The 16407-nt window shown below is 36.6% G+C and overlaps 1 protein-coding gene across 2 annotated transcripts in view; it reads left to right on the top strand.

Moving 5' to 3' along the window:
• LOC127871395 (ATP-dependent RNA helicase TDRD9-like) overlaps nt 1–16407 on the top strand; it is a 108075-nt gene that overhangs the window by 30676 nt on the left and 60992 nt on the right. For both annotated transcript variants that reach the window (XM_052414300.1, XM_052414299.1), the window contains 8 exons: nt 187–408; nt 982–1104; nt 6975–7214; nt 8096–8199; nt 8632–8687; nt 9284–9341; nt 9570–9712; nt 12130–12234. In XM_052414300.1, coding sequence (XP_052270260.1) covers nt 187–408; nt 982–1104; nt 6975–7214; nt 8096–8199; nt 8632–8687; nt 9284–9341; nt 9570–9712; nt 12130–12234 — 1051 coding nt within the window. The remainder of the gene's footprint in view (nt 1–186; nt 409–981; nt 1105–6974; nt 7215–8095; nt 8200–8631; nt 8688–9283; nt 9342–9569; nt 9713–12129; nt 12235–16407) is intronic.

Genomic DNA, 16407 nt, shown 5'->3' with positions numbered 1-16407 from the left:
TTAATCAGGGGTCCATCCCCGTCCCCGTCTGTGAGCATTCTCAGGGCCGCTGGATCAAGTGCTTGTTTTGCCTTGGCAACAGACTACAGACTGTCTCAATAAACCTTATGCTCACGGTGCCATCATGCTGACGTGAATATATTTAAAGAAAGCTTTCACTTACCAAGTATTCCATATGTCCTACAGGTAATCTCCACTATAGAGAGCAGTCAGGTGACCGTGATCCAGGGTGCCACAGGCTCGGGCAAGACCACACAGGTTCCTCAATACATCCTGGATCACCATGCAGACCTCGGCAAGTACTGCAACATCATCGTGACGCAGCCCAGACGTATAGCCGCCATCAGCATCGCCAATCGTGTCTGTCAGGAGCGGGGATGGCAGATTGGGTCAGTCTGCGGCTATCAGGTAGGCAATGCTGGAATAATACACAGTATGATAAATGATGACACACTTATTGTTTATGTTTCCCAAGGTAGGTGTGGACACATGGCAGGAGGTAATTACTGTATTTTACTGTCTATAGCGTGCAACCATGTATATGACATGTGCACCAGATTTTTTAACGCCAAAACAGGATGAAAATGACCCCCATGTTACTTTTGTGCAATCCAATAATCGGTGTCATTGGAAAGCTTTTATTTTATATTCAAAGCCTTTTCATGATTAGGAGGATGTGCTGCATAGAACTATATTTTTTTTACAATTTTTAAGATAACAGGATGTAGTATTATGAATTTAAAAAAGCGTCTATTATGAATATTTATGATTATCTATGGATTTTGTTCAAGATAGCAGCCATGATTTCAATGTGTAAATGTATGAAGTGCACCAAACATTTAAATTGAAACTTTGAGGTAATCAACTGCGCAATATAAGGTTATCAATAGTACGTATTATCTGTGTTTCTGCAGGTTGGTTTGGACCGTGTGGCGGGGGATGACACCCGTATTCTCTACTGTATTATCTGTGTTTCTGCAGGTTGGTTTGGACCGTGTGGCGGGGGATGACACCCGTATTCTCTACTGTACCACAGGAATACTCCTCAACAAGCTGGTCAATGACAAGAACATGCACAAGTACACACATGTCATACTGGATGAGGTAGGAATTTCTTTCAGGTGTATTTCAAAGCTACAAATAAAACCCATTTGATAAAACCTAGCAAAAAAACTGTTATACGTTAATAACTCGAACACCCCATTTTTAGCTCGGCTGTTTTCGGAGAAAACCCGAGGTATTGTCATAGCCAGCTTGTCGCCCGCTGTCAGCCGTCCACCGTAGGCATCATGCTAAAACCTTAACATTGGCTCTAAAATCAAAGTGCTTCCACTTACAACTTTGAAACTTCATTTGTAGATGCACCTTAATGAGTTCTTCACGCCACACCCATATTTGAGTCACTAGGTCAAAGGTCAAGGTCACTGTGACCTCTAATTTAAAACTTTTACATAGGCTCTAAAATCAAAGTGCTTCCACTTACAACTTTGAAACTTCATATGTAGATGCACCTTGATTAGTTCTACATGTCACACCCATTTTGGGTCACTAGGTCAAAGGTCAAGGTCACTGTGACCTCTGAAAAAAAAAAAATCTGACAAGCTTTCGCAGCCGAGCGTGTCACCCGTTATGCGGTGCTCTTGTTCTTGTAAAAAAGTAATTTTTCGTGAAATGAATCTTGTTTTGCATTTAGTGCAATATTGAGGCATTTGAGAAAAAGTGTATTGGTTTAAGCATGTTCACTGGAAAACAGATCAGTTTGCCTCCTCTTGTTTTTAGCTGATCTGAGCACAATCTGCTCATGGTAAACTTTTGTGATCGCCTTTTGTCAGTCGTGCATCGCCTTGCATCGTTGGTCGTCAACATTTACCGTGTCAACACTCTAGAGGTCACATGTATTGTCCAATCTTCATGAAAATTGGTCTGAACATTTATCCCAATGATGTCTTGGCTGAGTTCAAAATTAGTTTAAGTCCGTTGTAAAACATGGCCCCCAGGGGTCGGGGCAGTTTTTTTGTGTATAGCTATAGTAAAACCATGTTAACATTGTTGAAGTCACATTTTAAGTCAAACCTTCATTAAACTAGGTCAGAATAAATGCCAGGATGCAGGGCAATTTTCCTTTTACAGCTATAGTAGCTATAGTATAACCTTGTTAACATTGGAAGTCACATTTTTAGTCCAATCTTCATGAAACAAGGTAAGAACATTTGTTCTGAAGATATCTTGGTTGATTTCGAAAATGGTTGTGGTCCGTTCAAAAACATTGCCACCTGTGGGCGGGGCAGTGTTCCTTTTATGGCTACAGTAGCTAAAGTAAAATCTTGTTGAAACTGTAGTAGTCACATTTTTAGTCCAATCTTCATGAAACTAGGTAAAATAAATCAGTTGTTTTTAGGATTTCTTGGCCGAGTTTGAAAATGGTTGCAGTCCGTTGAAAAACATGGAAGCTAGGGGGTGAGATAGTTTTCCTTATATGGCTACAGTAACTATAGTAACATCTTGTTAACATTGTAGATGTCACAATTTTAGTTCAATCTACATGAAACATGGTAATGAAATTTGTCTTAAGGATATCTTGGCAAGTTTTCCTTATATGGCTATAGTAAAGCCTTGTTTACACTAGAATAGTCCAGTACCTGGGTCTCATGTGAGCGTCTTAGGGCCCATTGCCCTCTTGTTATAAAAAGTAAAAATAACACTAGGAAGATTGCGCTGTTTTGCATCACACTTGGGCTCTGTTTCTCTGATACATCATTATACAAGCCACTCGACTGGTAAAACACTATTGGAATTATCAACAAGAGATATATTCAGTAGTTTTTTTATGCCGTTGTAATAATCAACTGGTGGTATATTTGGTATTTATCCCTAATATTTGTCCCCCAAAAAAATCTACATTTATTGCATGTTACTGAAATGGCAAGATTTTAAGGTATACAATTTAAAGGATTTTCTTTGAATCATATTAAATGCTGCAATAACATGACACTTAACGTTGACCTGTGTATTGTTATAGTTGTTAGTTTCTTCCACCATATCGCAAATAGTGCACTTTTCCCAAATTTGCCAATTAAGTGCATATAGGACGGTTTTACCAAATCCTGCTGTTGAGCTATTTTAAATGGCCCAGGGGAGAGTTTCCACAATGTCTGTCTGCATTTTTTGTAGCAGCTCTCTAATCAAGCATTTTCCAAATGAGTCATAAACTTTCTGGAAATGTTAATTAACATAATGAAAGCCAAAATTTTAGAAAAAGCCAAACCTCACTAGGCTTTGTCAACTACACTCAGCAAATTTTTACCAAACTTATTAAAAATGTTAACCATAAAATGACAACATGTGTGTGTGTAATACCTGTCTTGGTACAGCACAGGCCAAGGTCATACTTAAAGGTCAAAGGTCATATTAGGCCATAAAAAAGCTCGAAAATACTTGTCTTATCCATAAATTTGCCGTATATTATGGATATTTAAATAACTGGACACAAATGCAAACCATCTTAAAACGACATGTTCCATGAAACTTTGCTACCTCAAAAGCCAAGGTCATACTTAGACTTCAAAGGTTACATTAGGCCATAAAACAGTTTGTGCGAGAGTAATTTTGTCATCATCATGATAATATCTTAATAATTGCAAATGATCTCCATAAGGACACTAAGTCTCATGTGTCTCATCAATTCAAAGGTCAAGGTCACCCTTAGAGGTCAAAAGTGCAATTTAGCATTAAACAGCTTTTTTCGGACACAGTGGAGTTTTGAGACAAAAGCTGAATGTGGGGAAATCTGTGCCAAGTTGACACATGCCTTGTTGCCCTATAAGAAGGCTAGGCCTGACACATGCCTTGTTGCCCTATAAGAAGGTCAGGCCTGACACATGCCTTGTTGCCCTATAAGAAGGCTAGGCCTGACACATGCCTTGTTGCCCTATAAGAAGGCTAGGCCTGACACATGCCTTGTTGCCCTATAAGAAGGTCAGGCCTTGTTGACACATGCCTTGTTGCCCTATAAGAAGGTCAGGCCTGACACATGCCTTGTTGCCCTATAAGAAGGCTAGGCCTGACACATGCCTTGTTGCCCTATAAGAAGGTCAGGCCTTGTTGACACATGCCTTGTTACCCTATAAGAAGGTCAGGCCTGACACATGCCTTGTTGCCCTATAAGAAGGCTAGGCCTGACACATGCCTTGTTGCCCTATAAGAAGGCTAGGCCTGACACATGCCTTGTTGCCCTATAAGAAGGTCAGGCCTGACACATGCCTTGTTGCCCTATAAGAAGGCTAGGCCTGACACATGCCTTGTTGCCCTATAAGAAGGCTAGGCCTGACACATGCCTTGTTGCCCTATAAGAAGGTCAGGCCAAGTTGACACATGCCTTGTTGCCCTATAAGAAGGCCAGGCCTGACACATGCCTTGTTGCCCTATAAGAAGGCTAGGCCTTTTCCCTCCAATTTTTATGTACACACAGAATCTTTCATAATATCATTTATCTTGATTATGGATTTCATGACAAGTAAATGACTACATGTAATAATTATTTCACATGCCTCAACATTAACCCCATCTATTCCGTTAATACATTTATATAATAATTTGCTTTAAACATAGTTTTACTATTGAAGTCATAATTTTTTTGGGATAATATTCATTTCTAAACTTAAAGGCTCTATAAAGGTGAAGATCCGTAATTATTTACCGATTTTTAAATATTATTTTCATATTTTATATATTAAGGTTATAAAAAAACAATGTATATATGCTATTGGACATAACAATAAAAAATGAGCAATACAACTTGTTTTGAGCTCAAAATAAAGTGTCCTCCAAGTCAATTGACCAGTCGCCAAATTATCGATTGCTCCGCCCACATAGTCATGTGGTCTAGTGATTAGAAAACTCCGACAAGCAGATCGCAATTATAGCGGATTACGTGAGGGAAATTCTATATTTGTAATGATGTATTATGCTCTTTTCTATATTATAAATTATTAAAGACGCACACTAACCTAAACTGCTTTGTAAAACGTTAATACAATCAAAAAAAACTTTAGAGATAAATGGCGTAATCAAAATAAATGAGTTAACGGCAGACTGACTATCAGAAACGTTTCTTATACATATTATATAGGGAGGTGATGAAAAATCCGTTGTAAAAATGAGCATTTATTTCATATTAATTTTGAACTTGTATTCAACCGTCTGACAGTGAACCCGGTGGCTATTCATATATAATTTTGAAAATATTTTTATTAAATGCAAATGACATATCCATATCATGATGGGTTTTTTGTTTATTAAAAATGTTTAGATCTTTGTTTTATTGTGTTATTTTTAAAAAGACACCGATTTTTTTTTATTTGGATATAAATTAAATTTTGATTGTAACCATACTTTAATACAGGCCTAATTTCGTGGTTTCATTAACAGATAGTCTAATATGCATTTTATTTCATTTATGTTTAATGCGAACCTGTTACATTTCACTATCAAAAAATGAAATGTTGGTATTACGGTGCAATCACGAACATTCAAATTGAATACATTTAGCATATTATGCATTTGCTTATTTATAACAAGATGGCCCGTATATGTTAATTGCAATTTTCACATTTCTCCCGGTATCAATATATGTTGTATTAGAAATGTTGTTGTTGTATAATAAGCCGTACATTTTACACTTGAAGTCGCTTTAAGCTGGCTAAGCCCCGTTGAAATCACCTTTGTGTTGTTTTTACTTTAGTTAAAACAATATTTAAGTTAACAATTTATAATGATTTCCCTTGTTTATGATCCACAGAAAATAAATATATAATTGGAAATCATTTAAGTAATTAAATAGTTTTCTTTTCTTGTGTACAGTACCTAACAATGCCTTAATGTTCCTTCATTCTGAGATCCACGCAGCATACTGTTATTTATTAATCATCGACAATTACGCTGAGATTAATAAGCACGTGTGGCAATTATTATGTTGCCCAAACTGCTTAATAATATTGTGCATCAAACGGTATAACACGTTTTATAGAACACACACCTGGTGTGGTTGAACTATTTATTGTGTTTGTTTTCTCATTACTCGTTCATATGTTCAAGAAATAAAGATAAAATAATAACCTTTTATAAAGTATGTATAGCACCTACAATTTTGAATAATGATCGAACAGTAATGAGCATGTATTTGATATAAAATCTGTGTAAACTCTTAAAAATTACGTCCATTCCATATGTACAACACGCTTTGTTTGTCGGACAAAATGGCGGCCAGATAAGCGTTGCTGAGGGGTGTGTGAAAAATCGATATCTGATTGGCTGATCGACAAAATGTGGGCGGAGTTGGCGACTGGTCAATTGTGTTTACAAACAATCTGTTTATTTACATCGCTGTTTACTCGGGAAAGAGAAAGTGAAAGTGACTCAGGTCACCAAAAATATATCGATGATTTTTAAAGTTTTCCGGTATTACTCACAAAGTAGGTCTCTTCTAAATGGTTAAAACCTTTGTAGTGAACAAATAAGTTACTTTCTGCTGGTAAAAAGTTGTTTAAAATAGAATTAAAACTGAATTTTCTTTTGTCTTTTTTTAGCATGTCACCGCTCTGAGGCTACACATCACGTTAGTTGCAAAAATGTAAACATTTCTTCCAATTATGAAACGGGTATATCTTCCATAATTCTTGGCAACGTTGTACCTAAGCTGTGTTATTAGCAGTTTTTATGCAAGAGTAACTGAAATCCGGTAAAAATTTGACCAGTTGATATGCATAATAATTGGATTTGTCACCTTTATAGAGCCTTTAAGTCATTAAATATATAGAATATAATACTACTGTATTTTCAAATAAAACAACTATATGATAATAAATTTTTGCACAGTGCCTCTTTTTCAACATTTCTTGTTCACCTTCAATAATTATGAATGTATTTCCCACATGGTTCTCTACAGTTTCAAACATCTTTGTACTTATCTACCATAGGTCCATGAAAGGGACCAGGACACCGACTTTGCCCTTCTGGTCGTCCGTAAACTGTTGCGCACGAATTCCCGGCTGACGCGTGTGGTGCTCATGTCAGCCACGTTCGACACGTCGCTGTTTGCGAGCTACTTCATGCTGCCAATCATGGACCGGTTGGAGCAGGCGCCTGTGGTGGACGTGGAGGGCAAACCATTCAGCGTAAATGAGTATTACCTGGATGATCTCTCACAATTGGGGGAGGTAAGCTATTTAGCTAACCCTACACTTTCTTTAATAAGAGTTATTTCCCTTTGTTGTTGTTTTTATGAATGAACTTTTATTTAACGATTGCTTTGATAGGTATCATGAAACCTTTGATTAAAGTGTATCAATTAATGATTCTATATGTAATTGTCTACAGGGTTTCTCCTTGCAAGCTTGGAACCTGTACTTGAGCCTTGTTCTGGGAAAACTGGGCTTAATTCATGAGGGTAAAGAGTCATCTTAGGTTGACAGGGAAGATACTTTCCGCAAATACAGGATTCACAAGAGCCTTCGTTGAAACTAAAAATATATTTTAAAAGTGGAAAGCGATTTTTTCATGATTGGGAAAAGTACAGGTACTAGACTACCGTTAATTGGGAAAAATATGTGCAAAAAAACATGAAATTGAAAATTTCCGTTGTGAAGTCTTCATATTGGTAAATTGGTGTATTTTATTTTTTGCTCACAAATACTTTAACATTGATAACTAAGTGTTGTCAAGTTGGAAATATTATGTTTACTTATGTTCAAGCCATAGAGCTGCATAGGGAAACTAACTAAATGTTATTTATAAAATATCTTCTTCTTTTTAAACTTCAATTGGGATTTTTTTTACAGCAAATTGGAAATTTGTTGTTTTTTTACTAATTGAAAACATGTTGTTTTCTGGTATTTTATAAAGTAGGAAACAAATCCCTGGGCTAATCTATGATGACACTTAACACACATGCATTGCTTTTGGGGGGGGGGGCTGTGAAAATTATCTGTACCATAGACCTATTCTGCTATTTGTCTTTGTAGCTTAGCTTTTAATTACTAGAGGCATTTCAGTTAAATGAAAATGGAATACAAACTATTGGAATCTAGTTCCATTTAAGGTTCCTCACCAAAATGAGGGTGACCCCTGTGTAGCCCCAGAGGCCCTCAGCCTGGCAGTGAAACTGATAGAGCGCTTTGACGTCATGGAGGAAAAAGAACAAGGGTATTTCATTGTAGACAAGGGTATTTCATTGTAGACAAGGGTATTTCATTGTAGACAAGGGTATTTCATTGTAGACTGGCTGCGTACTCTCATAAAAGCCTTGTTAAAATATCTTGTGCTAAGATATTTTGTTTGTTTGTCCCATCACCGGAGGGGACTTATGGTTTGCGCTCTGTGAGTCTGTCTGTCTGTCTGTCACACTTTTCTGACAATGGTGGGGCCGGTAGGGGACATATATTGCTTGGCAATAGTCTTGTAATAAAAAGTCTCATTGTGCTTGTTTTCATTAGGAAAGCAATTTTATTTAGAATGTGTTGATCAATTGGAAAAAAATGAATACAATTATTCCAACAACCTTCAAAAGGAACGACACTACGCACATGCAATAAGCACTATTTTCTCAGAGCACTGCTTATACAACTTGTATTTCAGACGAAGTCAGACAGGTTTTGCTCCAATGAGAGGGACTGTCCTTATCTTCCTACCAGGTCAGTCGTCTTCCTTCTTTCAGTTATTATTGACCACTGAAAATACCTTCTTCACAGATGCAATGTAAATTGTAATTTGGAACTAAAATGTTTTGAAATATTTAACATAGGTAATACATGTTAAAGTAATGCTGATTGTTCAATGATCACACATTATTGCCATCAACTTTGTTTTTTCTTTCTAATAATATGTCAAACAATTTTTAAATATTTAATCATCCCCCCCCCCCCAATTCCCAATTAAATAGAAAGGTTGGGACTTTGGATTTACCGTGGAGGTCTTTCTGTCCGTCTACCCACACAACACAGCCAAGCTATCTGTCATCTCTCTGTCTGTAGATTCAAACTTGTGCAACTGCTCAAATTTGGAGGCATTTAGCATAGCACCTGTTCCTAAAACATAATTGCTACAATTTGCTACATTATTGTGACATAATTCAGTGGGGCTTAATCTACACTTTTGTTACAAACTAAAGTTTATCTTCGGATTTTTTATGACGATTGCCCTCTTGTTTTTATTGCATCTTTTATGACATTTGTTGCTGTGGGCTAGAGGTTGATGAGGTTAACTGATACCGATTCTGTGTGCATTGTAGGGCTTCATGAGATCACTAGTTTGGATGAGCTGTTGAAACCCATGGCCCTCAAACACCAGTAAGTCATCCACTCAAATGTTTGTATTGGTTCTTTTTAAACCCTTTTGTTATCTTATTGTATGTGTATATATTATATATTGGCCATGGTCTTTGAACAAGGGGTTTAATTTATCTGCATAAAGTGTTGTCCAATCCAGTTTAGGCAGAAATTGTATTCCCTGATTAGCCTGTGTGAACTGCACAGGCTTATCTGGGACGACACTTTACGCAAAATGAACATTTGCAGGCTAAGGCTGATACCTCTCCACTCGAGTATCACAAATGAGGAACAAGGTCTGGTGTTCACCAAGCCAGGGGAGGGCATGAGGAAGGTTATCCTGTCCACGAACATCGCAGAGAGCTCCATTACTGTACCGGATATCAAATATGGTCTGTTGATCATCCAGTATACTATTTACCCTTTCCCACTCAGAGGCAAAGTGAAAATGGCTATTTGCAAACAGCATAGAACCAGAATAACCTGCAATTAACTCTTAGTCTGTTAATATTTTATGGTGTTTGCTGCTCATCAGTATCTAAGGGTTTGAAATGAAGCCTGTAAAACTTGAATCTAGAAATAAAGGTCTTTAATTAGATTTAACTTGGTATGGGACGACAAAAACGTCAAAATACGTATCTGATTGTTAAAGGGTTTAAGAACACAATATCACCAGATAAGCACTCAATTTGAGGTTTAAGTGCCCTAAAATAGCCATTTTACTTAGTGTTTAAATTTGTAGTCAAACATTCACTTTATTATAAGTTTTATTTTACTCAGATTGCAGCCTTTTTAAATGCTCTTAAAATTCTTAAAGCAAATAATTTAGAAGTTTACAGAAGGTCACAATGATTTGCAGCCATTTAGAGTGTCTTTGGTAGTTTCTTAAAAATGCTTTTATTTTTTAACTACTTCAAAGCAGAAAGTCTGCGATTAATCGTTAACTTTAGGATAAATCAGGGACGACAGATAAATTCACATGTTTATTTCCAATTGTACAGATCTTGCTTGGGAAAAGATTCGTGTGGCATAAACCCCTTCCCACTTAGAAGCTAATTGAAAATGGCTATGTGTAACTCGCAGTCTGTTCAGGTTTTATGCTGTTTGCTGCTCATCAGTATCGAAGTGTTGGAACTGAAACCTTTAAAACTTGGATCTAGTAAGAAAGGCATTTAATTATATTTGACTGTCTAAGGGACTAAAATGCGTTAAAATACGTATCTAAGTGGTAAAGGGTGAATCAGCCATGTTCAGACTATATGACATTTTTTATGAACTTTAGTGTTAGCCAAATATCCTGGACCAAAAAAAGCAGAGCTACGTATTATTTAAACTTTGATGTAAACCTTAAGGCCGGTCTATAATCCTTGACCCAACAAATGGAATATCTGTTACTTTTTGTCAAATTTCAAACACTGTACTAGACTTTTGTCCACAGTTGCAACACCAAGTTACTGCTGCAAAATCTGAGGATTCGGAATACGTTAGAAACATGTAAATAACAGCAAACAGCTGAATTAAAAAAAAATAAAATAAGAAATAATCTTGTCGGAAAAAATGTACAAAAAGAACTTTTTTTATAATACTGATGCATAAAAGGTTAAAACTTTATTTAATTTTGCCGACTCCTAGATTGTTCAATCATCTTTCATTTTAAAGGTCAAATATTAATTGTTTAGAGATTGCATTTTCCATTAAATGTGCCCAGTACTTTAATGAATTTGTCACATCTTTTTAATATCATTGTTTTGTAAAAGCCCCTTATTTTGTGTTTAAGCATTGAAATATATTTATGCCCCCCTTCAAAGAAGAGGGGGTATATTGCTTTGCTCATGTCTGTCGGTCTGTCGGTCGGTCCGTCCACCAGGTGGTTTCCGGATGATAACTCAAGAACGCTTGGGCCTAGGATCATGAAACTTCATAGGTACATTGATCATGACTCGCAGATGATCCCTATCGATTTTGAGGTCACTAGGTCAAAGGTCAAGGTCATGGTGACCCGAAATAGAAAAATGGTCTCCGGATGATAACTCAAGAACACATACGCCTAGGTAGATTGATCATGACTTGCAGATGACCCCTATTGATTTTGAGGTCACTAGGTCCAAGGTCATGGTCACGTTGACCCGGAATAGTAAAATGGTTTCCGGATGATAACTCAAGAATGCATACGCCTAGGATCATGAAACTTCATCATTAGATAGATCATGACTTGCAGATGACCCCTATTGATTTTGAGGTCACAAGGTCAAAGGTCAAGGTCACGGTGACACGAAAAAGTAAAATGGTTTTCGTATGATAACTCAAGAACGCATATGCCTAGGATCATGAAACTTCATGGGTAGATTGTTCATGACTCGCAGATGACTCCTATTGATTTTGAGGTCACTAGGTCAAAGGTCAAGGTCATGGTGACCCGAAATAGTAAAATGGTTTTCGGATGATAACTCAAGAACGCATATGCCTAGGATCATGAAACTTCATGGGAAGATTGATCATGACTCGCAGATGACCCCTATTTGATTTTGAGGTCACTAGGTCAAAGGTCAAGGTCACAGTGACAAAAAACGTATTAACACAATGGCTGCCACTACAACGGACAGCCCATATGGGGGGCATGCATGTTTTACAAACAGCCCTTGTTACATTTTGTGTTTGCATGACCTTTAACCCAAATTGATAGCCATTACTATACTTTTTGAACATATTTGGACAGGAAATTTACAACCTCCACATCTTCAAATATAAGTGAATGACGCTAAACAATAAATCATTGCTAGTTTAATGGCTAGTGTTTTATGTCTTGCAGTTATCGACTTTTGCCTGACAAAGAACCTTGTGTGTGAAATGGAGACAAACTACACGAGCCTACAGGTCCACTGGGCGTCCAAGGCAAACTGTGTACAGAGGAAAGGTAGGTCTGGTGTTAACTTGGGCATAAACCAAGTCTTGTTCTGGGATGACTGGGCTTAAAGCATGTTGGGATAGTGTCGTCACATATTAGCCTGTGCAGTCTACACTGGCTAATCAGGGACGATTCTTTCCATCCAGACTTGATTTAATTCTACTGACGAGATAAGTGTTGACCTTAATAAGCCTGTGCACACTGCACAGGCTAATCTGGGATGACACTTTACACACATGCATTAAGTCCAGTTTTCACAGAATGCGGCTCAATGGTTTCCCAACCTGATGATATTTGTAATGGCTTAGTGTTTAAATGAAAAAAAAAAGTAATTTAACTTAAAAAGATTTTATGTGCGCAAATATAACAAAAAAAGTTTAGTCAATTGACATTTATTTATTGAATATTTGATTCTTTGATATTTATGGCAGTTGATGAAATTTATTTTTAGCTCACCTGAGCACAACGTGCTCATGGTGAGCTTTTGTGATCGCCTATTGTCCGTTGTTCGTCGTCAACACTTTGCCTTGTGAACACTCTAGAGGCCACATTTATTGTCCAATCTTCATGAAACTTTGTCAGAACATTTGTCCCATTGATACCTCGACTGAGTTTGAAACTGGGTCATGCTGGGTCAAAAACTAGGTCACTAGGTCAAAAAAAAGAATAACCTTGTGAACACTGTAGAAGTCACATTTGACGCCAAATCTTCATGTAACTTTGTCAACATGTTTGTTTAAATGATATGTTGGTTGAGTTCAAAAATGGTTCCGGTCTGTTAAAAAACATGGCCGCCAGGGGGCAAGGCAGTATTACTTATATTGCTATAGAGAAACCTTGTGAACACTCTAGAAGTCACAATTTTTGCCCAATCATCATGAAACATTGGTTTCATTTATATCTCGGACGACTTCGAAAATGGTCCAGATCGGTGAAAAACATGGCCGCCAGGAGGCGGGGCAGTTTTCTCTATATGTTTATAGTGAAAACATGTGAACACTCTAGAAGTCACATTTTTGGTCCAATCTTCATGAAATTTGGTCAGAACATTCCTTTTCTGGACAGTTGAGTTCGAAAATGGTTAAGTTTCCTTGAAAAACATGGCTGCCAAGAGGCAGGGCATTTTTCCTTATATGGCTATATATGGCTATAGTAAAATCTTGTTAACATTCTAGAGGCCACATTTATTGTCTGATCTTCATGAAACTTGGTCAGAGGATTTATCCCAATACTATCTTGGACGAGTTTGAAAATGATGCCGGTTGGTTGAAAAACATGGCTGCCAAGGGTAGGGGCATTTTTATGTCCCCCACTATAGTAGTGGGGGACATATTGTTTTTGCCCTGTCTGTCTGTTGGTCTGTTGGTCTGTTGGTCTGTTGGTCCATTGGTCTGTCTGTCTGTTTGCGCCAACTTTAACATTTTGCAATAACGTTTGCTATATTGAAGATAGCAACTTCATATTTGGCATGCATATGTATCTTATGAAGCTGCACATTTTGAGTGGTGAAAGGTCAAGGTCAAGGTCATCCTTCAAGGTCAGAGGTCAAATATATGTGGCCAAAATCGCTCATTTTATGAATACTTTTGCAATATTGAAGATAGCAACTTGATATTTGGCATGCATGTGTATATCATGGAGCTGCACATTTTGAGTGGTGAAAGGTCAAGGTCATCCTTTAAGGTCAGAGGTCAAATATATACGGCCCAAATCGCTTATTTTATAAATACTTTTGCAATATTGAAGATAGCAACTTGATATTTGGCATGCATGTGCATCTCATGGAGCTGCACATTTTGAGTGGTGAAAGGTCAAGGTCATCCTTCAAGGTCAGAGTTCAAATATATGTGGCCCAAATCGCTTATTTTATGAATTCTTTTGCAATATTGAAGATAGCAACTTGATATTTGGCATGCATGTGTATCTCATGGAGCTGCACATTTTGAGTGGTGAAAGGTCAAGGTCATCCTTCACAAGGTCAAGGTCATTCTTCAAGGTCAAACATCATATAGGGGGACATTGTGTTTCACAAACGCATCTTGTTCCTTATATGGCTATATAGTAAAACCTTGTTAACACTCTAGAGTCCACATTTATTTTCCGATCTTCATGAAACTTGCTCAGAAGATTTTTTCCAATGATATCTTGGATGAGTTCAAAAATGGAAACCTTTGCTTGAAAAACATGGCTGCAAGGGGCTGGACATTTTTCCTTACATGGCTATAGTAAAATCTTGTTAACACTCTAGAGGCCACATTTATTGTCCAATCTTCATGAAACTTGGTCAGAAGATTCATCCCAATAATATCTATGAAGAGTTCGAAAATGATGCTGGTTGGTTAAAAAACATGGCCACCAGGGAGCAGGGCATTTTTCCTTATATGGCTATAGTAAAACCTTGTTAACACTCTAGAGGCCACATTTATTTTCCGATATTCTTGAAACTTAATCAGAAGATTTGTCCCAATGATATCTTGGATGAGTTTGAAAATGGTAACCTTTGCTTGAAAAAGATGGCTGTCAAGGGGCGGGGCATTTTTCCTTATATGGCTATAAATGGCTATTATAAAATCTTGTTATCACTCTAGAGGCCACATTTATTGTCCAATCTTCATGAACATTGGTCAGAAGATTCATCCCAATAATATCTTAGAAGAGATTCAAAAATGATGCCCTTTGGTTGAAAAACATGGCCGCCAGGGGGCGGGGCATTTTTCCTTATATGGCTATAGTAAAACCTTGTTAACACTCTAGAGGCCACATTTATTGTCCAATCTTCATGAAATTTAGTCAGAAGATTGGTCTCAATGATATCTTGGATGATTTAAAAAATAATTATGTTTGCTTGAAAAACATGGCTTCCAAGTGGCGGTCTTCATGAAACTTGGTCAGAAGATTTGTCCCAAAATATCTTGTTATCTCAGGTGAGCGACTTTGGGCCTTTCAGGCCCTCTTGTTATGTATGACATCAAGGTTATCACATTTAAGTTATATATGAGAATTATGCGACTAAATATCCATTAAAGACTGAATTACTCCTTGATAAAAAATTAAAATATATCCATCATCATGGTGAAACAAGACCTATTGCTGAGCTCGGAAACCTGTTAAATAATAAGTCATATTTTGAAAAATAATTTGCTTAAAATTAAATTTAGGAAAAAAGTTCTTATATTTGGTGAGAAACAATGATTACACATGATTACATCTATTTCCTTACAACAGCATTAAATGAGGTGAGCACACATGCATTTTTTTCAAACTTGATGTTGTTTTGTATTTTCAATATTCATAATGCAAATAATGGATGGAATATAAACAATGAATATTTAGCAGATTATTTAAGATCATTGAGTCAATACTGTGATATATTGGTGCTTATGCACATCTGGTGTAGTCACATTCGACTTTCCTATGGGCTTATCTGATATTCTATTCAGTCATTTTTATTGTGTGCTTTATATCCTACAGCCTGTGGCTTTTGGAATTGGAAATATAGCGAGATAAAGCATGAAATTCGGGAAAATGAGACATTATTGATATTATTATATATAAAATATTCCAATTTTTCATAAATGCATAATTTTTTTTCACATGATTAAATAAATAGTTTTTAGTGCTATGGTATTATATGGAAAATAAACTCAATAAACTAATTATTGAGTTTAATGGGGAAGTTTGAAAACGTTTTTGGGAAATTCTGTTAAGATTGCCGTTAAATATATGTATAAAGCATCTTTATATTATAGTGCTAGAGCCACAAAATGTATGTGCAGGATTGACAGGCAAATATGTGGCAGTGGGATATCCCAACATTATTACTAATGTCACTAATATATGTTTTGTTGTGAAACTGCTTAAATTATACAGTGTTCTACCTAGGTATCAAAGGACAAATGTCTCATAGCTCAAGAACACTTGTGGACATTATTCAAACTTTTGAGACAAAGACTTATGAACTAAAAATTAATGTTTTTCAACTTAACAAACTATTATTTGTTTTTAAATGTTGTTCTTTTGCGAGATGTCCTTAATGTCCTTAAATCCAGCACTTTTTTTGTATAGAACACATATCTCAGAAAACAAATTGCATATTCTTCAATATAGAAAAATATTTCAAATGCATTATTTTAATAATTTTTTAAGATGGTTGCATCATATTTTATTAGACAAATCAGAGGG

This window comes from Dreissena polymorpha, chromosome 3 (assembly GCF_020536995.1).
Source record: "Dreissena polymorpha isolate Duluth1 chromosome 3, UMN_Dpol_1.0, whole genome shotgun sequence".
NCBI classification, from domain to species: Eukaryota; Metazoa; Mollusca; class Bivalvia; order Myida; family Dreissenidae; genus Dreissena; species Dreissena polymorpha.
Note: the sequence above shows the minus strand (reverse complement) of the source record. Positions and strands in the feature narration are given on the sequence as shown.